The sequence below is a fragment of the Tiliqua scincoides genome, chromosome 16 (assembly GCF_035046505.1).
Source record: "Tiliqua scincoides isolate rTilSci1 chromosome 16, rTilSci1.hap2, whole genome shotgun sequence".
In the NCBI taxonomy this organism is placed as follows: Eukaryota; Metazoa; Chordata; class Lepidosauria; order Squamata; family Scincidae; genus Tiliqua; species Tiliqua scincoides.
The window spans coordinates 4,237,586-4,261,094 of NC_089836.1; the positions used below are offsets into that span (position 1 = coordinate 4,237,586).

The 23,509-nt window shown below is 43.2% G+C and overlaps 1 protein-coding gene across 1 annotated transcript in view; it reads left to right on the forward strand.

Moving 5' to 3' along the window:
* The first annotated feature begins 3,139 nt into the window (after positions 1-3,139).
* The window catches only part of NTNG2 (netrin G2), a 71,456-nt gene continuing 51,086 nt past the window's right edge, over positions 3,140-23,509 (forward strand). Inside the window, exon 1 of the mRNA XM_066610699.1 lies at positions 3,140-3,352. Coding sequence (XP_066466796.1) covers positions 3,140-3,352 — 213 coding nt within the window. The remainder of the gene's footprint in view (positions 3,353-23,509) is intronic.

Below are 23,509 nucleotides of genomic sequence, written 5' to 3' on the forward strand. Positions count from 1 at the left end.
TTTTCTGAGCGCTCAGACATTTTTATTGTGGTGCCGGAGGTGTTGCATACTTGGGTGACTTCTCTCTATAGTTGGGGGGCAGGAGGAAGACCCCAAAGAGGTATCCAGTACAGCTGCACCCAGTGCAATCTCTTATGCTCAGACTCTCCACCCCTTGGAAAAAGTACCACTTCTGGGAAAGACAGCATTTAATTGCAAAGTGAGCCATCAAGTTTACTTTCCTCGCTTAATTCCCCAGCAGGGTGTTGTAACTGTGCCTTGCCTCTTTATTTCAGAAGCAGGCTAATCCAATGAAAGAGGAGAGGACTAAGTCCAGATAGCAAACCCCACCAAATTAGATTTTATCTGGGTATCAGTCCCTGGTGAGCGGCACGTACTCTTAACAGAAAATAAAGCCATTGATTCCGCTGGTTCTTGTGAAATGCTGCTTCTTAATCATCTTGGGTGAAGATTTATATTTTTGCAGTGGGAAAAGAGAACCTTAGCCAAGCCTTTAATTCCAAACAATTTTTAAAAATTGTGCTTTGAATGGTATATTCTTGAGAACAAAACAGGACAAATAATTCTGCAAAATGTCTGATTTTGAATTGGCAGATTTAACCAGGTGGCACCTTTATTGTCTGACTTTCCAGAAACATAACTCTAAAGCAGTTTTTAATTCTTTCCTGGGAATCTGTGTGCCATTTAAAAAACAGAGCACTGGCAATTATTGATGCAGTTTTCTTTTTGTCAGATTGCTACATTAGAGAGCTTATAGTTTCTGAAAACAGACATGGCACATTGGTGTATCACCAATTTAAAAAAAAATTAAATTAATCACCAATTAAAAAAAACTCAACCCAAGCCAGATGTGGGTTCTGTATGACAAAGTCTTTACGTCTTTTAATCACAGAACTCACATCAGAAGAGCTTGTGTCAAATTTGATAAGGAAGTGATATTTTGTCATTGAAAAGAGACCTGATGTCAGCAGGGCTTATGGAGAAATTTCTGCATCACTCATTTTCATTATTTCCTCTTCTCCCCCCCCCCTCCCACCCTACCCCATTTACTCATGACTTCAAAAATAGCAACTAGCTTTCTTTGGGAGTTTATTCTGTACCAGGGTAGCTAGATGAGGTTCTCCTCTAGTTATTTAAAGAGGAATGAGGCAGGAGAGATACATTTGTTTTCAGTATATCTTACTTGGTGAGCTTTTGGTCTCTTTAAGTGGGAAGAGAAAAGTGCATGCTTTCTGAATAGATGTTCAGTCCTCTCCCTCCTTAGATATGCATACAGATGTAACAAAGGGTCTTGCATAGTAACTGGGACTATCTTGAAAGTAATATGGAGCATTCTATTCAAGCTGTATCTTAATGGGTTGAAAGTTGTGGAATGGAGGACACTTATTCTATGATCAAGATTGTGTTAAACCAGGACCTCACCTAGTTGGAACTGCAGCAGGATTGCATGGGGGTGGGGGGGCAGGAGCATTTTCAGAGTCGGCTTTGCCATGCGAGCGTGTGCGTTTTCTTCTTGGTCATTTGTGATTGAGGGCTCCGCGCTTAATAGAATAGCTCTATTGGAAAGGGAGCACACAAGATTGCCGAGATGTTGGATTAAACTCTAATGAACAGCAGGAGAGGTCATTGCTCTTTGTGTATGAGGAGAGCCTTAAATGTGACTCGTCTTTCAAATTGTTTTTTATTAAATTTTCATTGTTCACATAAATCTCTTTGGAGAGGCTGGACTGTGTCTCTGGTTGTCTGGCTGCGTTATTTATTTGGCATGGCTTAAAGACTTTTCAATTTGTCTGACCAACCTCCTTGCCTAGTTCTGCCTATTCATGGTCCATTCTCCCTTTTCTTTATTTTCTTAAGGAACTGTTGTTATTCTTATCTAGCTGTTGATGGCCAAGGAGCATAGGATTGGGCTGCAGGAAAATTAGGAGAATCCTGTCTTTGCATATACTCAAAAGCAAGTCCCATTATGGTCAATGGGGCACACTCCCCACGTAACTGCACCTTGGCTGCAGTCCTATACACAGTTACCTGGGAGTAAATCCCACAAAACTTGATGGAAGTGTACTCACTTCTGAGTTGACATGCATAGGATTGGGTAGTTAGCAGCCACTTTTTTGGAAGTTGGCATTATGTGGAGATCTCTCTGCCATAAACACAGTTTTCTTGTTGAGTGTTTTCCAGCTAACTTTTACTTTTGAATTTTCTTCCAGGTGCTGTGTGCGGCATGAATGCTTGTGAAGAAGCAACTCTTTCTCCTTACTAGAAGAGAAACAGGAGCTCAGGATGGTGCAGCGTCTATCAATGAAAGCTTTGGATATTTGGCGTTGAGGGTGTGAAACGCAGTAGTTGTTGTTGCTGAGTGCCTCCTCTTTCAAGTAAGAAGACGAAAACCAAGAAGATAAATCTATGTGTGTATAAATTTTTTTTTAAACAGAATTACTACCATAGGCTGTGGACAAGAACTGCCAACTCAAACATTTGTGTGTGTGTGTGTGTGTGTGGCTTTTGTTTTTAATTTAAAGCACCGCATTACTTTTCCTGACAACTATAGTCCCAAAGATTTGATACATTCATTCATATGCTTTCTAACTTCAACATCATGCTATTACAGTATTATTTTTTTACATAAAAATATTTTTTTTTCTTAAAAAAAAAAAAGCCTATTGCAGCTTCAAAGCACTTTAGACAGGTTCACGTAGCAGCAGATGGAATGAGGCTGAAGAGCCACTAGATCTAGCCCCATCTGCAGTTTCCTTGCATGGGTCAAATTTCACCAGAGAATTGGAACTTGATCCCTTGATTGACAAGAGTCGCCTCTAAATACTTCTGTGCCGAAGAAGACAAAAACGTTGAAGTTTCAATGAAGACATTTGATTACAGATCAGCAAATGTGGAAGGCTAACCTGAGTTCACCCAAATAGAACCACTTGCAGCTGTATCTGTAATGGGACTTCTTCCTCCTTGCCTGAACAGTCATTCAGAGCTGGGGCTTTGTCACCTGACCCTCCTTACTGTGTGTTTCTATTAGATGTGCAGCTTCCATGCTGATCCCCAGAGCCCCCACTAAGCCTGTACTAACCTTGCTCAAGACACTAGGCATTTCTCTTGCCCAAGAACCTTGTGCTCGGTTTTGGCAGCCATGCTACACCATGCTGCTTTCTTCTTGCACTGCCTCCCGCTGGTCATGGGACAATATGACATCTGCAAATCCTGGGTGACCACAGATGATGGGCCGACGTGGGAGTCATACGCCTGCCAACCCAAGGCTGTGCCCATGAAGGACTATGTGACAGTGAGAGTGGAGCCATCTGGAATCACCTGCGGGAATCCCCCGGAGAGATTTTGCACTCATGTAAGTAGAGCTTTTTAGTTTTCCTAGTGGTTCCACAGCAAAGCAGCTCAGTGTCTCATAAGGGAACCAAGAGCTGCCAAGATGAGACAGATCAGTAAGAAGGATGCTTAGAATGAGACTGGCACAACCAAGCAGAAATCAGGATGGTCATTTCAAGTTCTTGTGCTTTTCCTGTCATGGCCATATCCAAAGTGTGTTCTGTTCCTGGTTCAAACAGGCATTCAATGGTCATGGAAGGTAAGATTAGAGTGCCTTTCCCCAGCTTTGTTTAACCCATTTCTGCCCAGCCCATAGGTGTACCCATTTGATCCCTGTTGCATATATGCAATGTTGGGCAGAAATGGCTTCATGGTACTGTTTGGTGTTTACTACAATTATGCAAAATGCAAATGTGAGGTACACGTCAACTTAAAGACAACCATGGCCTAAACCCATGATATAAATATTTTTTTCTTCCACATTGAAGCCAAGTCAATGCAAATTGACTGTCAACTATTTTTCATACCTTGAGTCATTCTTACAAGTACTTCAGTTGAGGTTGCTATCAGTGCAATTCTACCTAAACTCCCACATGGTGATGCAGCAGCACCAGCTTCATCCTGTGGGGAATTTTGGCTACTGGAGGACTCCTTGGGATCAAGAGGAGGTAAGCTGTCCCACGGTAAGCTCCAGCAACCACAGCGGGTCAACTCAAACCTGCTCCAGTGACATCACTGGCACAAGCTTGTGTTGATCTATGCTGGCAGTTTGGGCCCGGGAAGAGGGTTTGGTAAAGGTGCGCAGCGCATTGCTGAGTCCTCTCCCCTCCCAGGCCAATCCGCCCCATCTCCTCCCCACCCGCCCTGCACTGGACTTACCCAGTGTGGTGGCAATCCCAAAGACCAAAGCGCATGCAGGAAGGCTCCGGCCTTCCCACTGGCACTCTGCACCGTTGCAAAGCGCTTCGTGGCACTTTTGCGACAGTGCGCACCAGTGGAACACACATTCCACTAGCACATCCTTTAGTAAGAATCAGGCTGTGTATTTTATTTTTTTTAAGATTGTGTGGCCTTTGGGGCAGGGAACCCGTTTATTGATTTATTTTTCTGTGTAAAACTACTTTTTGAACTAGTCTTGTTGGACAGCAGTCTATAGTCCTATATACGAGTATAATGATTAATATCCTGGCAAATATTTTAAGATGTTGAAATGTTACAATGTTCTGGACATGTCTTATTAACAAGGTTGGCACACCCTGATCTGCTGCAGTTCCATTCATGTTCATGTCCACTGAGTTCACGTTCATGTTCACTGAGTTCATGTTCACTGAGAAATCCAGCTGTACCAATGGGCAGAAATTTGGTTCTCTGATATGGTTTAGTAGCTAGAGTGCTGAGCTTAAAACCTGAGCCAGTCACCTACTCAGAGCCAAAACTCCACAGGGCCATTTTATGTTTCCAACTCTTTGTGGGAAACTATCTGGCGTGGGCTGAACGAAATCTTGATGCAGTGTCTGTAGGGAAACTCCACTTAGCTTCTTCCTTCTCACCTTATTATGAGTGTCAGGAGAGCATTTATAGATGTGTGTATCAATTCCAAGCACACACAAGCAACATTTAGTGCTTTACTTCACTGTCTCTATATCTAAAAAGATGAAGTCTCATTGTTATGCAGTGTGATGGAGGTAGTATAATAGAGGCACACTTTAGTAACTTAAGATGTGGTGGTAGGCTATGTAATACAGTCAGGGAGATAAATCTGCAAGTTGGAAAAAAAAGCCCGTTAATTTTTTTTCCATCTGTCTGCATGCACATACCTTAAATTTCTTGCCCATGGCCCATTGACACACTGAAAGAAAAAGACTTGAATCACCCCCCTTCCAATCAAAAATATTCTCCCCTCCCCAGTCCACCACCTGGAGAGAAATCTTGCTTTCTATAGGCCAGTGACTATTTGCAACCCTGTACTATGTGCCTGGCTTTGTACACCAGCTGTCAGTAACGCTGCCAACTTGAAGGCAGTGCTACTACAAGGCAAGTGGCTTTGGAGTGCCATTTAGGGTGTCAACATGGGAGACACATTGCAAAACGGGACATAATCAAGCTAAATTGTGCAAGCCCCAGTGAAATGAGTAAAGGGTGTAGAAACGCACTCCTGAACGATTCAGTGTGCTACACTTGAAGAGTGATGTGACAAATTCAAGTAAGGCAGTGAAGGTGGTCAGAGGTTTGGAAAACAATCTCTGTGAGGAAAAGCTAAAGGAACTGGCTATGTTTAGCCTTGGTATAGGAAGTACGAGCAGGGAGGGGCACTAGACCCAATCAGATAGTCTTGGAGCCATTTGAGCAGTCACCCTAGGTGAGGGCAAAGCCTTGTTCTCTGCTGCCCAAAAGAGCAAGGCTAGATGTTATCAGCTTCAGTTAGACTGCGGTGGTTTTCAAACTTTTAGCACTGGGACTCACTTTTTAGAAGTGCAGTCTGACAAGACCCCACCAGAAGTGATGTCATTAACCCAGAAGTGATGGCATGGCTGGAAGTGACATCATCAAGCAGGAAAATGTTTAACATGCACCTCCTATACAACTAAATCCAATAAATCAATTAAGCAAGTAAATTAAAAGTTTACAATAAGTATAAAATTTATTTAAAATGAAGAACACTGCCAAGTTATTTGGGATGCCCAACAACCCAAAGACTGCAATCTTATCCACATTTACCAGGGAGTAAACCCCACTGACTATCATTGTTAAAACTACAGATCTGTCACATTTCCCCAAATGCAGTAGCATACCATGGTAGCATCAAGTCTAATATATAAAATAAAATAAAATGCACACTGAAACAAATGGGAACCCACCTGAAATTGGCTTGCGCCCTGACCCACAGTTTGAGAAACACTGAGTTAGAGGGTAGATTTCAGTGGAACATTGGGAGAAACATCTTTAATGGTAAGAGCACTGACAAGTTACTTGGGGGGAGGCCTTGTTTTCATTGAAAATCTTAAAATAGAGGCTGGACACTCATTTGTTTGAGATATTCTAGTCCTGCATTGAGCAGCAAGTTGGAAGGGGTCTTATAGGCCAGCCAAACCAGCTCTGGTCGCTATGCACTCTTATATAGATTGTCTTCCAAGATGTGCTCTGTGTGAGTTTAGATATTTCCACCCCATGCACCAGAATTATTTCAATCAGGTTTACCTCTCCTTGGTACAAGTAAATGGTACAGTCTCAGCAAAATGGCACAGAAGGCTGGAGGGCTGCCTTGCATAACTTAAGGGGCAAAGATAATGATAGCCTGAGATCAAAGGTAAAACTCTCACAGACCTAAAGGTCGGGTTTAGATCTCATTATCACTGGGGGATGATGAATAATGGATGACAAAGAGCATTAAGGGCAGAGTGGTGGCTTTTTATTTTACTATTCTCCCCCCCCCCCTTTCAATAGATATTCTTTGTTTAAACCCAGTTCTGTGTCTTTGTTGCCAAGGATTGCAAACCAGTGTGTGAAGTGCTTGACAGTTATTGGGCATAATTGTTTGGGGAATGGGCAAGAAAAGCACAGGCTGGAATTTGGTCCAGGGCTCACTGCATTTCAGCCCCAGACTCTGTTTTTAATGCCACCCCTAGGAGCAGAGCTCCTAGAGGTGGAAGCATAGTAACTGTAGGGAGAGCCTCTGATCACATGCGGAGTGCATTTATCTTGCCTCATGAGGAATATAATCTTGCCTAGCCCACATGTTTCTCAAACTTGTTAGGCATCATCACATCACTTAACTATAGGAATCTGAGCATTTTGATGAAGCAGGCTATTAGAAGAAGTGAGTGCAAGTGAACCTCCATTAGCACTTTCAAGCAAAAGGTAAGACAGCAAGGGGCAGGTGTGTTGAACTGTGTTGCACCTTCAGCTTTGTCTTGTTCAGATCACTTAAGGAGTGTGACCTGGAAGTTCTTACAGGGGTAAGAAAGGATCACTTGATCTGCTCTGGTCCACTGCTGCACAGGGACTTCCTGGCTAATTCCCCTGCAGAGCTAGATGGTGGCACATAGCCTGATGTCCCTTGGGGCAAAACCCATTGTGGGTCCAAGGCCCCCTGGCTGACCTAGAGATTTAGCTCATTAACAGGGAGGTGATCTTTCAGGTTTCCTGGTCTTAAGCCGTTTATGGGTTTTTAAAGGTGACCACTAGCACTTTGAACTGCATCCGGAAATTTATCAGCTACGTTGTTTGCCTGTCTGGCAGTAAAATGACATGGTAAAACCATCTGGTGATGGCTGGAACAGGATTCTGCACTAAATGGAGTTTCCCAGGTGGCCTTTGGAACAGCCCCACATATCAAATACTGGAGTAATCCAATCTCTTTGTCAGCAGTGCATGGATAGCCATAGCCAGGTCTATGAGAGAATGCAATTGACATGCTAAACTAAGCTGGCCAAAGGCAGCTGGGGCCCTGGCCTCCACCTGGGCACCCAGGACCAGTGCCATTTCCAGGACCACCCAAAAAGTTGAGCACTTGGTCTGACAACTGATATCTCCCCCCCCCCCCCAAATTATATATGGAGTTCAGAATAGGGTGAGAATAGTTCCATTATAAGGCAAAGGAGGCAGACCTACAAGTAATGCCACAGCACACTAGTGCAGCTAGTTGGCCATGGTCACATCAGCCCCCTCTGTTCCATTTGAGATATAACTGAGTGTTGAAGCTCAGGGGTGCTTTTTCCAAGACGTGCGTGTCTGGTTGAGATTAAACTGCAAAAACGAAACCCAAGAGGAGCAGAGGAAACTGCCTTCTATGGATCAGGCCCTTGGTCCAGGTGGATCATTATTGTTTGCACTCGTTTGGCAGTGGCTGTCCAGAATTCCAGGCTCTCTTTCTCTGTCCTATCTGGAAATCCCAAGGATTGAAGCTAGAAGCTTCTATATGCCAAGCAGTTGCTCAAACTATCGCTTGCAGTATAGCCTTCAATTATTTTTATACCTTCTAATCAATATATTAATGTTATCTACACTGGTGTTCCTTGAAGCAATGGGATTTGTGCCTTTGGTGTGCATTCTTAGCAACAGGGCTGCCCATCTGCTTATTTATAGTAACAGTCACTCATCACGTGAAGTCAGTGAGTTGGCCAGAAATGTTGGTTTCCGCCGAGGAATAAGCACAGGAAGGTGAGATGGATCTTTGCTCTTATTAAAACTAAACAAAATAAGGCCCTGGTGCAATATAGAGAAGGCTAGGGTAAAAGTGTGTTGTAAGGGAGGAAATAAAATCAAAACCTATTTATTTCCATCTCATTGTTTGCTACCTGAGCAAGGGAATGAGTAGGTTACAAGGCAGAACCTAAATGTGTAAACACAGGGTGTTTACATCAACTGATGGAGGGCTGTCAGGATTATAAGTAAAGCAGCCAATGTTGTTGCAAGTGGTACAAAGTTGAAGTTTAGCCTTGAAAGTGTGGAGGGGTTCTCTCTCTCTCTTTTCCTCCCCCGTTAAATGTACTGTTAAGACCTGAGATTTGCTTTCCCATTTGAAAAGTCTCTTAACATATTTTTCCCTTACATATTAACAGCTGCCTTTTCGTTTGATGCAGCCCAAAGCTCAGCAGGAGCATTTCTGATTTATAATTCACTAGTCTTGCTTTTGTTTAAAGGGTTCAGAGGTTATGAAAGGAACAACAAAAATGATAAGCGTTGGAGCTCTCAAAAATGATAAGCGTCGGAGTTCACACTCCTGTTATTGCATCTGATGGAACTATGCAGTAAAACCTGAACTGAGCCAGACACTGTCTGCATAGTCTTCTCTTGGTTGGCATAATTTCATCATGGCTGTTATTTCTTGGTCATGCTAGAGTAGAATGGAACCCCAGACTAAACTTCTAGATTTATAAGATTCTAGTCATTCAGTGTGACTTCCAGGGGCGAGTATACTTAACGCTTGAAGAGAATCTTCAAGCCATGATGACTATGGGGGCTCCCATATCTGTGGTTTCATTTATCTGTGGATTGGGTCTGCCCTGCGCATTTGTGCGCCCCCTCCAGAGGTAAGGGGAACTCTGCTTGACTCTGGAGGGTGGGGGTGTTCCTTGTATCTGTGGTTTCACTTAACTGCATGGGGTTCCAGAATAGAAACCCTCCCCCATGGATACAGCGGCATGCCAATATGTGCATCCTCTGAGTCTTAGAGGTTTCATATCCCTCAGTGTCTGATGGAAGGAAGTGGCCACAGGATACAGGTTTCCTGTGTACTCCTTGAGGCATTGGTGGGCCACTGTGAGATTCAGGAATTAAACTAGTTGGGTACTTGGTCTGATCTAGTAAACTCTTCTTTGCAGAGTAACTGATTGTTTTGTTTTTTAAATAATACATGTTTGTATGTAAAATGTATTGTACGTTTGTATCTGTGTGTACACGTAGGTGTGCACATATACATATATTTGTGTACTACTTAGGTTTATATTCTCTCTATGGTTTTCGTACAGAATCTTCACCTACCAAATGTTTATGCCTAATAAAGGTTGACTTGACTTGACTAGTAAACTCTTCTTATGTAAGGTCTTGTACAGTTGGGAGACCAAAACATTTCAGGGGGGGCTTAAAAAAAATAAGGTGGAATGGGCTGCAACAAATGTCTGGAAGTGGAAGAAATTGATATACCTTACCTTCTAAGTTCTGAAGCCAGTTCTGTTCACATCTGGCTGCTCTTTCCAGGCCATGGCACATTTTTGCAGCTTATTAATGTTGAGGATTTCATCTCCACAGTTCTTGAACTTCTTCTTGTTCCTGTCAATGCCCTTCAGAGAGGGACACCTTAAAGTGAATCTTAAATTTCACATAAGAGAGGAGAGGGAAAAATGGGCCAGATGACACACACAGAGTGCAGCTGTGACTGAAAAGGATAAGGAATCATTAAGGAGTAGGTATCTTAACCAAAAAATGCAAATGTGAAATGATTTGCATGGTTTAAAACATGAGAAATTAGACAAATGTGCCAAATTAGCATAATTTAGAGAGAATTCAGCTTTTCTTTGCCCAGAATTTAAAGTTGTTGTTGTTTTTTTAAAGCATGGAGTACACCAAACTCCAAGCCCACAGCCCTATCATTGCACTATAAAAATGCTTTCATTTGCAGTAGCGGCTGGTATGTGTGTATGCATATACACATCTCCCTCAGGCAGAGGTGCTCCTTTGATGCAAGGATAGAGCTCTTAGCTTTATTGATGGGTTGGGGGCTGTATTTTTGATGGTGTCAGCAAGCATTGCTTTACCAGTAAATGGAGCTTGCTAATTTTGGTGGTGGTGGTGGTGGGGGGCAGAAGCAGCCGCATAGAAACTTTATTTCATTGAGCTTCAGCTAAATTTTACGCCACTCTTAGGGCCCAATCCCATCCAGCATTCCAGCACTGATGCAGCCCTGAGATAAGGGAACAAAGTTCCCTTACCTTGAGAAGGCCTCTGTGAGTGTTTCCCCCCACCACCCAGGATGCGTTGCATACCCAGTTGGCACAGCAGCATCAACACTGTGTTTTACTGTTGCATGTTCTCCCAAAGGAGTTGGGAATAGTAGTTTGAGGGTGCTGAGAGAAGTGCGTGCTAGAGAGATCCCTGTGCCCCATTAGTTTCCAGGTTACCTATGACAATGGAATGACATTAAAGGCTGCAGAAGCCTGTGCTGTAGATGGTTTCCTAAAGAAGAAAAATTCCTCCTTTCATCACAACAATGTGATGAAAGAGGCACTCTGGGAATGGCTATTGTAGAGCCTGTTCTTTAAAAGCAGAGTGTACAGAAGCAGATATATGTGTGTGTGCGCGCCCTTCTCCTCCTGATTTAACTCCTTTTTCACTGAGCAGGCAATTAGGAATTTATCACCTTTTCAATTACTTCTATGTATGGAGATGTCTCTTGCCTGCCAAGTGCCAACACTGTTGGGCTATTGGAGCAGCAGTTTCTATCACTATACTCGTTGAATGTGACTACAAACTGGTATATATTAACTTGTTCTACCATGAATATGAACAGAGAGTTTGGTTCTGGTTTCCATGAGGAATTACACTGGTTAATAAGAACAAGACTTCAATTAAGATGCAAGATGGTATTGATGTTAATGTCATTGTCTTTGGAACCATCTTCATCACGTAGAATGGAAGCATTTGGGTACAGGCATTGTTGTGAACTATAGCTGCAGAAGTGGGGTATGTGTGGAAAAAGTGTTAATACTGTAAATCAAGAGGTGGGGGGGGGGGTTCAAGAGATCCCACCCATGGGTCATTCTTTGTTTAAAGCTGAAGAGTGTGGGTAACAATGTTATGGTCTCAAACTTGATCACCTTCATTCTTGCTGCTAATACTACAATGTCCATCACTGCCATGTATGGAAAGTCAGGTCAATGGCTCCTTGCTTGCTGCTAGATCCTAATATTTATGAAATTTTTCCATCGCTGGCTGCCAAGGTTTTCTCTTCCACCCCAAAGGTTGTTGCTGGCTGCCCTGGGATTTGAATCTGAGAATGCACAAAAGAATCTAAAAGGAAGTGCAGTGCTGGGTCTTAAATTGGAGCTTGCTGTGTGTATTGAGTTTCCCACACACGCTTTAGTTAAAACAGTTCAATGATCTATTTTCTACTGCCTGAAGCAGGACTGGGTCTAACAGGAGAATACTATTCCTCTGAGCAGCAGAAAGCTTCTCTCAAAGCAGACAAAAAATGCAGCTCACTCACCTTTGAAGACAAGGAGGCAGCAGAGCCATTTAAAACCTCATTAAATGTCAGTTTTTAATATGGATTTTTTTTTTAATACAAAGTATGAGGTTTCAGAAGGTAAGGCTGGTGGCCTCCAGGAAAGTGAGAGAATTGTCTGAACCAGCTGTTATTACCCCAGTTCCGTTGACCCCACAACAGTGTTTCTCAAACTGTGGGTCACGACCCATTAGGTGGGCTGTGAGCCAATTTCAGGTGGGTCCCCATTCATTTCAATTTGTATTTTATGCTTAATATTTAGACTTGATGCTAACATGGTATGTGACTGCATTTGTGGAAATGTTACAGACCTGTACTTTTAACAGGCTACTGTGGATATGCTTTTAACAATGATTGTCCATAGGGCTTAGTGTGGATAGGATTGCAAACTTTGCGATGTTTGGGGAACTTTTTAAAAAACAAATGAGCAACTGCTTGGGAGGGTTATGAGCGTTCTTTATTTTGAATAAATGTTTACACTTATATTTATTCTAAACTTTTAATTTACCTAATTGTGTTGATTTTGTTGTATGGGGGTGTTGAAAATTTTCCTGCTTGATGATGTCACTTCTGGCCATGACATCATCTTGTGGGTTCCGAGAGACTGTCATTCTAAAAAGTGGGTCCTGGTGCTAAAAAGTTTGAGAACCACTGCCCTAGAAGTTTTACCCCATAAGCTGCTCACCTGTTTAGATTGAAGCAGTGAGGGCTAGCAATTTTCTGAGGTTGGGGCATTTAAGTGAAGTCTTTCAAAATTATAATTTCTGCACTTAATATTAGAACGGCTCTTGCAACAAGTTTGCAGACATGTGTAGCATATACAGCTCTGCTTTTGAAACTATATAATCCCTCTTTTGGTTCAACCTTGTGCGCTCTTTGTGCCTGCAAAGGACTTCTCTTCTCCAAGCCAGCTCTACATCTTCCAAAACCTCTAGCTCCAGCCAAGCTCCTTAATCTTTCCATCTCCATTTATCCCACAATGGCAAACAAGAATAGCTGCAATAGATGCATCTCTGCTTCCCTCACTCCTGCATATTTATCTGCTCTGAATTTAATAGCAGCTGCACAAGCACTGCAGAAGCTCATTATTTTGAGTGAGGTGAGCTAGCAAAAGGAGTCTTTGGTAGACATGTTAGATTACTAAGCCCTTTTAGTAATAAACATTGGATAACTAGTAGCAAAGACTTTAAGCAAAAGCTGGTAGTCACACTGACTCTTACAAGCAAAAAATAATCACAGTGTCAGGAGTGGGGGGAGATCTTGGGTCTAGCAGTCTAAGCAGAAAAGCAGTGGGAAAGTGTGATTCTGTGCCATTGGTATGGACCTATGACCTCATTCACCTGCACATACTGTGAGAGGGCAGGCATAATAGGGCTGCCCTTGCCCTCCCCCTCCTCGTTGCAGTGGCAAGCTGATAGACTCTTCACCAGGGGTGTTGTATTGGAGGAGAATACTGCAGCGTATGCTGGCTCTGGACTTATCTCTCCCTGTGTATCTGAACTCTAGGAGTTCTACTGGTATCTGTACAGCCATCCACATGTACTGTCTTTTAATAAAATAAAATAGACTATGCCAACAGCCTGATGCATGAACCTTGACAAACCCTGGGGTACCTCCCTTTGCAGTTGGGTTCTGCACTCTGTTTCTTTTCGCCTTGTTCCCCAACGGTGACCCTTCTGACCAAAGCTGGAATCCTCAGTATTTAGCAGACAGATTTCAAATCCTCGCACGTAGGCACTGATTTCACTTACTTTCTGTGCCCAGTGGAAAACATTAGTTAGAAAAGGGAACTTTATCCAAGTAATCCAGAAGCCAAGTGGGGAGCTGGAAGACATTTGCTAAGTCATTGTCAGGCTGTCCACAGGCAGTTAAGACAACCTACTTAGCTATTCCTTTTTTATATAATGGAGTATCTTCTAATCTTTCATTCAGGGCAGTGTATTATGAATTCAGAGCATAATGAATTTAAGAATCTGGCTTACATGTGTGTACACGCCCCTAATTCTCACACACCCGAAGTCTTGCTTCATCAGCCTGCCCTGCATTCTGTGAGTTTTAGATAGACTAAACATGCATGTTTTTCTGTCATCAAGCTAACCACTCCTCCCTAGGGTTTATGAACTGGACTAGAGATTAGAGCAGCAGGCCATGCGTGCATCAAGCCAGGAGTTAAATTCCCTGGTAAGTTATCTTTTTCTTGGACAGAATCTCTACTGCCCTTTTTAGGAACTCTCTCTCTCTGGCTTTCTGCTCCCTAGCTCCCCACCTCTGTCCTGCACTCTCCAGGCTCATGTGATCCCAGCCTTTTTTTTTTTTAACATGATAAAATATTTATGTTGACATAGCGAGTCCTCTCTGCAAGCCTGCAACTATTGAACTTGCAAGGCGCATAAGCTTTTTAAGAGCAGGACACTTTTCCAACATCCTAAGCATTTTCTGATTTCTGAATCAATAATGCACTTTAAGTCTTGCATGGCATATGGCTCTCTGTTGTTGTGTGCTTTTTGTATACGATCAGCTTGCTTATCTGTAAGTATGTGCGGGGATGTACTAAGAGCCAGGCCCCTCAAATACCAGAAAGGGACTGGCCAGAGTGTTAGAGCCAAGAAGCTTAGCTCTTGGATGCCCTCGTTTTCAGTAAAGTGGTTGAAATCATTCCTGGAGAAGTTCATTTGTAAAAAGAGGAAACTGCGAGGGGCAGGTGCCTATAAGGACACTGGGCATTTTTTACTTTGCTTCATGGAATGTGACTTGAATAGAGGTGACAAAAATGTGCCTGTGGGATTTCTAAGAATGCCTTTGGGCTTGAAAGTTGTTTTTGATCCATGGAAATGGGCTGTATGGATGCAGGGTCAGTACAAAACTTCCCTTTGCCCTAAACAAGCCAAAGACGCTTTGCATGGTGGTGCATCAGCTGCTACCTTCCCATCTGTGGGAAAGGCAGGAGAAGAGGAAGTGGAAGAGATGCTCTTACTACTCTCCTCTCTTCTCCATATGTCCTACACAGCTCCATCCCCCCTTTCTTAATCACAGGAATAGCACTGTGAGTGTGCAGAGGTAGGCATCCTTGTCAGCCTGCTCAGTCAGCCTCTTAGACAAGACAGTGCCATGTGGCTGTGGGTCAACCAGCAGAGGACCCCCTAGTTGAATCCAGGTTAAATATAACTTGGGCCCAGAACAAATGTGCAAAAACTCACATGGAAATCAGCATTTCCCAAAGATGTAGCACATATTTGGATACTAAACCCATGTCACTTACCTTATCCATTGTGCCCCCCACCCCAATGGAATAAGCCAAATACCCTTTCCATTTCTTAATCCATGAGTTTGGAATCTTCCACATGGGATTTGTGGTACCTGTGAGTTTGTAGTCCTTCGAGGAAATGAGACAGCATACTAGATGGTCTCCAAGAGAAGGTTGGAAGGAACAAGAAGTTTAAGATCAAATCCAAGGGGGGGGGGGAACATCTGTCCTTTTCAGCAGGCAAGTGCTCCTGGAATATGTGTAGTTGCAGGATGATTGGCATCTCCGGAGGAGGAACTAGAACATCACTAAAAAAATTAACATGAATAAAAAATTAAAATCCAAGAATGATTAAATGGCTGGATTAAGAAAATGAGCATTTAAAACATGAGGGGCAGGAGGAAGCCATTTCAGGATATGATTAATAGGTACATCACCATAAGGAGAAGTAGATGCTCCGCTAAGAGCACAAGCTCATGTCTACTCAGAAATAAGTTCCATTGTGCTCAATGAGGGTAACTTTCAAGAAAGCCTTCATAGGATTGCAGCCTAAATTACATTTAGTTTACATTTGGAAATAGACCTTCATGGTGTGAAACGCTGGATTTTGGATGTTTTAAGCATGATTTCTGGGCATACCTAAGAGCAAAACCATGAGGAGGAGGAGGGACTATGTGCACTCATATCCCACCCATCTACCCACTATGTCACATCCATTGGAAGGAGCGGTACATAAAACACAACCGCTCCATCCCTGATGTGTGAAAAACTGGAATTCTGGATATTGCTAAAAGTAGAAAAGCCACTGCAGGATATTGCCAGAAGTCGCTAAGTTGATTTGCACCATTAAAAGGCACACCTATCAAATTAGGTGGAACTTTCTTCCAAGAAAACATTGTTTTTAACAGTGATTTTAACATTGTTTTTAGATGACTTGTTTTCTTTAGAAAAGTAGGATATAAAATTTTAAGAATACTTGTATTCTTACGCTTTTCAGCAAAAAGTAGTTCACAAAACAATGTCCCTAGTTGAACAAATACATAAAATAGTCCCATGTCCCAAAAAGGAACTATATTAGAAGAAACCACCAGCAACAGCCACCCTGTTTTGGGGTGAAGAAGGACAGTTGCACTCTCCCTCCTAAATATGAGGACAGCACTTGAAAATGAATGATTGGTACAGTCTCTGTCTGTCTGAAATTCTCACTCATCCTAAGAGGATCAGGTATTTCTAAGGTGGGCAAAAGAGGTGAAGTCAGGTCGTTGCTGGGGGGGGGGGCGCAGACAAAGCTGTATCAGATGGTGATGCGATTACCACTTTGGTAGGAAGGAGAGTCTCAAAAATTACATGAAAGCTGGGGCTCTGTACCATGCCTATACAGGCCCAGCTCAGTGCAGAGAGGTGGGGAGATAAGCCTCTTAGGAACACAATTTTCAGCCCAGAACACCATTAACCCTTACCCCTCCACTGCATATAATCTGCCTCTCTGCAGGGAGTTTGAATGTTGGCTGAGAAATGCCAGTCCCGATACTTCTAGCTATTTTTTCATTACGAAGATAAAATTTAAAATGTAAATTGCCCAGTAAGGTTGAGCATTTATCACGATGACATTTCCCCCCCCCATTGTAAATCACATCTTCTTTATGTGCAAGCTAGGACAGCAGGCAGGCACCAAGTCCCACATACGTACAGGCACAATTTCATTTCATTGACGTCTGCAAGAGAAAAGAATGCTAAAGAAACCACTGGGGAAAAAAAACCCCAGCATCCGAATGAGTCGAGAGCCCTTATCATCGCTGCATATTAAAACCTTTTGTTTTAATACACAAAGTAGTATGATTCAAACCCTGAGTGAAGTGAGAGGGCACTGCAAGATGGCTTATCAATTAGCTAGCTGATGTTGTCCTTGGAATTCTCTACTGTAAAAAAAATATACACAGCAAACTACCATCTCTTCCCTGGCATGACTGAGCACTAAGATCCTGTTCAAGAGTTGGTTTTGCTGGGGGGGGGGGGGGGAAATGGCAGACCCAAGGCCCTGCTTTCCGCACCCCACAATTACTTTGGCCAAGTGCCATTGTGGTCACTGCTACCTCTACATATTCAGGGCTAGCCCAAGGCTACTGGTGACTGAGGCGATGCACCAAATAACCTCATTAGCTGCAAAGGAAAAGAGAAACTGTGCAAATCTTGATCATATTTTCAAAGTTATGAGAGCGACCAATTATCACATGAGCCACCCTTTTAGCAGTGCTGCTTCTGCAGCAGTATCACTTTGCAGCTCAGCAGTGCTCTGTGAAGTAACACCTCAGCAGAAGTGCTGCTGCTGAAAAAGTGACCCACATGATAATCAGGCTCTTCCTGATTATCCTGTGTGTGTGTGTGTACGCATGTATGCGCGCACACACATTTCTAAAAACAGTATGCAATCTAACTCATTAAAAGCCTGAAACAAAGAACAGAAAACAAGCAACGGTCACTAAAAAGAAGGCAAGCCCATAAAAACTAATGCATAAAAACCTTAAAAATCCATATTAAAAGTCCAAAACTCAGAAGGCGAAAGTAAAAAGAAGCGTCTTTAAGCCCTATCCTTCCCCCTTATTCCCTCCCCTTTGCCATATCGTAGTTGAGGGAGAGCAACCAGAGTTGAGGGCTCATAGTTTGGGGGGGGAAGCAGAGCTCCGGGACTTCTCCTACATCTCCTACAGGAGCCATATCAGCAGGAGCACTTAGGTGCTGCCTTTCAATTTTTTTTCAAAATACCTGAACAAGAAGAAGCACCCAGTTCAGCAGGAGACAAGCTGAGAAGGTTGCGTAGGGTCCGAAGTTCTTGCCTAAGCCCTTATTTTTTTTCAAAGGCTACCCAAAAGAAAATATGTAACACATGTTACGTTAATACTACAGTTGTATACAAATTTGCCTGCATGACTTCCTTCTGAGTTATTAGGGCACCAAGGGGGGGCAAACTTATCACTTGGGTCCCCATCAATATAGGAACAGCAGCCTAAGTACAGCCTCCAGGGTCACACCCACCCAGCTTCTCAGGGCTATATCTGCCTCCCACAGGGAGGGAGGAGGTTAGCACACTATTCCTCCATAGCCTCAGGGCCCCTTTCCCACCTCAAAGAGTACTAGACTCTCTGTTCCAACCAGTCTCTATCCATCAACCAGCCCTTTCTGAACCCCTGGCCCTCTCCTTATATTCCCCTGGCCTTTCCTGGTTCCACCCACCTGGCTTCCTCACCTTTTGCGTCCTAAGCCTCCTCTTCTGGAAAGGCAGAAAGGCTCCTGTAGAAACTTGCTACAACTTGCTGCTCCTCAGCCCTTCCCTGCCCCTATCTAGCCTCTGAGACTGCACATGGCCCTGTACCCACTAGGTGGGCCATTCCCTGGGTCAGAGAAGCCCAGCCCCAGACATGAGTAAACATATAGTATTCAAAGAATGCAAGCCCCTTACTCAGAAGTAAGTCTCACTGTGTTCAATGGGGCTTACTCTCTTGTAAGGCTGTTTAGGATTACAGCCTAATATACCTTTTAGATTTATTTAGAATTTTTATACATTCAATTGTTTTATACATTTGATTTGAACTATTGCAACCCATCCCTTGAGTCTGGGATGCATTGTGGCTGTACTGGCGCTGAAAAATTGGATAGGATTGGGTCCTCAGTTATTTGCCCCCTCCCAAAGGAACAGGTCCCTTCACTTCCAGTCCCACCTATTAAAACATCTATAACAAAACCCTACCCATAGGGGATGGTTATCCTAGGACTCTCTGTGGCTTTTCAAATAGCCCCTGATTATCCTGACACTGTTCATTCCTGTTTGAGTTGCTTCAACCTCCAGACAACACCTTTATAAAGCAAACAGATATGAAGTTGAAGTAAGCTAAGAGGATGTTATTTCAGGACAACTAACAGCCCAATCCTATCCACACTTTCCTGGAAGTAAGCCCCATTGACTCTGATGGAACTTATTTCTGAGTAGACATGCATAGGATTGGGCTGTCAATTTCTTCCTCAGAGTGTTTCTCCTGCCACTTATTCTTACTTTCAAACTTATATTTCATTTCAAAGATCTTTTCATCTTTGCACCCACTGAGGGCCCAATCCTATCCAATTTTTCAGCACCAGTGCAGCCACAATGCAACCCCAAGGTAAGGGAGCAAATATTCTCATACCTTAAGGAGGCCTCTGTGACTGCCTCCTCACCACAGAATGCAGGGCAAGCCCCATTGGCATGGCTGCACCAGCACTGGAAAATTGGATAGGATTGGGCCCTGAGATATTTACTTTCCTATCCCAAGACCCTTATACTTTCTCACTCTGCACTTTTGCTAGCTGTAAAATGAAAATTACAGTAGATTTCTTACCACTCAGGTATTTTTTTTTATATAAAGTTGAAGCTTAATTCATTACAAAGTTTGTAGCATGGTTGAGAATCCTAAGATCTCAGGAGACTTGCAGTGTCATTACTCATACTGCTAATACAAACTGCCTAGAATGGAGTACTATAAAAATCCTTCTAGATTTAAAAAAAGAAAAGGAAGAAAAGATGGAGAGTTAGCAAAGGGGGGGCGGGTCGGTGGAATCTGGAAACATCAGTTGTATCTCTATTTCTGTGCAGATTGAGGCAGGCCCAGGGGAGACCATGAGTCTCAGATGAGCTGTACACTCTTCATAAAAGAAAAACTGCTCTGGGCCAAAGGGAAAAAGACAAAGACGTAGAAAACATAGAAACAAACAAATAGAAAATCTTACCAAACATATATCCTGGATTATGATTACTAAACCCTATTCCATGCAGACAGTGGTGTCTCTTTCTGCTGATTCATGGTAACTGGAAAAGAGCATCCTGAGAAAATTTCGTTCCTTGCCACCATGGTGCTGTAAGTGACCTTGGACTCAAAGAACCTTTTTGGCTTGGGAGCAGTAGAGAAAAAATAGGGAGAGAGGAAATAGAGATCAATCGATAGCCTCAAACCACAAGGTGTGCATGAGTAGGGAAAGGAGCAGAGAGTAATGGGAGAGGGAGACAGAATTCAAGCATCCCCCCATGATCCTGTTTTCTCAGTGTGGCTCACTTACTGTGGTCCTGATCATTCTTATCAATAAACAGGAAATGGCTTTTTGGAGAGAACATTATTTCTGTAAACAATTTATTTCTTGCAAACAGCTAAGGGTGAGGCCATAGTTGTGTGGGAGAGCACCCTGTTTTGTATGCAGAAAGTCCCAGCTTCCAGTTCCTGGCACCTCCAAGGTAGTACAGAGAAAAATTCTGCCTGAAACCCTGGACAGCTTCTCAATTGCCAGTCCGTGTAGTAGGCAGTACTGAGCTGTGTGGGCCAATGGTCTGAACTCTGTTTAAGATCACTTCAGATGCTCCTGTGATTATTCAACAGAGTGCAGGAGAAACAAATAAGGGCGTGAAAGATCCAGGTGAGGTCAGCATCCAAACCAAGCAGTTCTCATCCCCAGTTGTTTGCTTCTAGTTGCCAATAAATCTGTCTCAAGTATGTGAGAGGGTCGTGTGATGCTCTTTTCAGCTGTGGGTTGCAACCCCAATGGGATTGCAAAGCTCATTTGGGGGGTTGCAGCAATCTTTCAAAGCCCTTGCAAGAGAGGGCTTGAATCCAATTCACGCATAGGACTGCCTGATCAAACCGAGTTCTTTATGTAATCCTGCACAGCCTCTTCTCACTGTCTTGCCCCTCAACTCCTAAGCCTGACCCCAAGCTCCTAAGTTTGAGATCAGGTGGCAGTACATGAGCTGCCTTATGACTTTCTAAAGGGTTAATGAATTTTGACAGCTTTTGTGCTAACTGGTGTGTATTTGCTGCTATTATGAAAAAAAAAAAAACTAATTTAGTGACTGTGCTGCTGCCAACTAAATATGATTCTTTCAGGATGACTCTGTGTTCTCTCTTTCTCACCTTATTTGTGCCGTGTATCTAATCTTTTTTTTAAGAAAATTGTCATGCATACTGTGAGTCAAAAGAAATAATAGGGTGCAGTGTTTTTGTGTACTTTTTTTTTGTCATACTTGGAGCTGTCCCAAGTCCACCTTGTGCCTGAGATGGTGTACCAAAAACCACTCTCCCTTGCTCTGCTGGTTCCCAGACTGAGCACCATGGTGCTTGAGGGTGCCTTGGCAAACCCACAGGGGTACCGTGGGGTGTCCTTGGCGGCCTCTTCTTCCCAGCTCTCCTAGGTGCCACCATATTGGATCGTGCAATATCTTGTGCAATGCAAGATGGCAGCCACTGGGAGAGCTGGGAAAAGGAGGCCGCTGCGAAACAAGGGCGCTATGATCCTTGGGAACCATCGCCTTACTCACTAGTGCAGTGTTTCTCAAACTGTGGGTCAGGACCCACTAGGTGGGTTGTGAGCCAATTTCAGGTGGGTCCCCATTCATTTCAATATTTTATTTTTAATATATTAGACTTGATGCTACTATGGTACGTGGCTGCATTTAGGGAGATGTTATAGACCTGTACTTTTGATAAGCTACTCTGTGTATGCTTTGAACAATGATAGTAAATGGGACATACTCCTGGGTAAGTGTGGGTAGGATTGCAGCCTAAGATAGTTAAAAAATTTTCCTGCTTGATGACGTAACTTCTGATCATGACATCACTTCTGGTGGGTCCTGATAGATTCGGTCCCAGTGCTAAATGTGTGAGAACCATTGCACTAGTGCATAAGCTGCAGTCTCCACCACTCCTTGAATTTGAAAAAGAAGAGGGGAACAAAGCAGAAGAGGAAGTGGATTGAGGAGGACGTGTGATGAGCCTCCCTGCCACCCCCCACCACCTGGAGGGAGCTTACCTAGTTCCGTTGGGCACTTTATTAGGATTTTGTGTCAGCACTGGGAGCATCTACACTGTCGCAACATGCTTTCCAACTCATTTGCGACAGTGTGTGCGCTCTTTCCGCCAGTGCTACACTGGTTAGGATTGCGCTGTCAATGTCTAAAGTGATCACAGTCACCAGTCAACAAACTATCATGCTGTGCTGGTGGCTATAAATACACATTGTGCAGCCAAAAATATTAGAAGCTGAAAGAAGCTAACATGGGATTGTGATATGTGCATGGCGGGGGAGGGGGCCTCTGTTCCGAGTTTGTAGTAGAACTAATGCCTGGGACCTGAATATGCCATTCTACGAATCTCAGACATCCATATAGCATGCTGATAATGAATTTGGTGCTTGATTTGTGGGATGGAAGAGGAAAGAGTAGAGAACCCTCAGAGAAGCCACTTCATCTTTCTACAACATTTTTTTTTCTCCTGCTGCTTGATAGTCTCTGTGCACATGTTTTACCACTTACTGGCTATTAGCAGTAATCACTCTAAATTAATTATACCCGCTCCCTTTCCCTAAATCTGTGAATGGAGCGAAAATTAATTGTTGTCGACTGTCTTCAGTTCAATGGGAATTCTGTCCTGATCATTGTCAGGTTATCAATTTATGCCCCCGGAGCATGAAATTCAATTATGTACAGATGTTATTTTGGGTTTCTGAAACTACTCTGCCCTTTCTTAAGCTCAACAACATAGCTTGACTCCTGTAGCCAAAAAAGGGAAAATAAAGTTGACTTACAAAACAGGGACAGGATCCAGCTGTTTTATGTCTAGGTGAATTTTTCGTTTTACCATTTTTTTTTCTTTTGCAAAGTCCAGCAAATCATTTTCCAGTCTTTAATCAGGATCACATCTAAAAAGTGGAAAATTAGTCTGATAAAGTTTGCCAAGAGTCGGACTGGACTGAATGGATAAATGGCAATGTGAAATGTGTACAATCTTTATCAAGCTCGTACAAGCACAAGTAACCTTGTGAGCTGCCTAGTCTATCAGTGAGGGACAGGGATAAAGCATGCTTCTCCCCCCCCAAAAGGGGTTAAATAGGCCCTTGCTGTAATTGGCCTGAAATGAGAGTGTTTGTTTTTGTTTCTGAAGTTGATATATTAAATTTACTGAGGGCTCTTTAAATGGGCTCACTGTTTTTAGGAAAAACTGGTTGATTGGCAACCTTCAGTCTCGAAAAACTATGGTATAAGCCTACCAGCACCCAGTATTCCCAGGCAGTCTCCCATCCAAGTACTAACCAGGCCTGACCCTGCTTAGCTTCCGAGATAATGGTATAAGCACCCGGTATTCCCAGGCGGTCTCCCATCCAAGTACTAACCAGGCCTGACCCTGCTTAGCTTCCAAGAT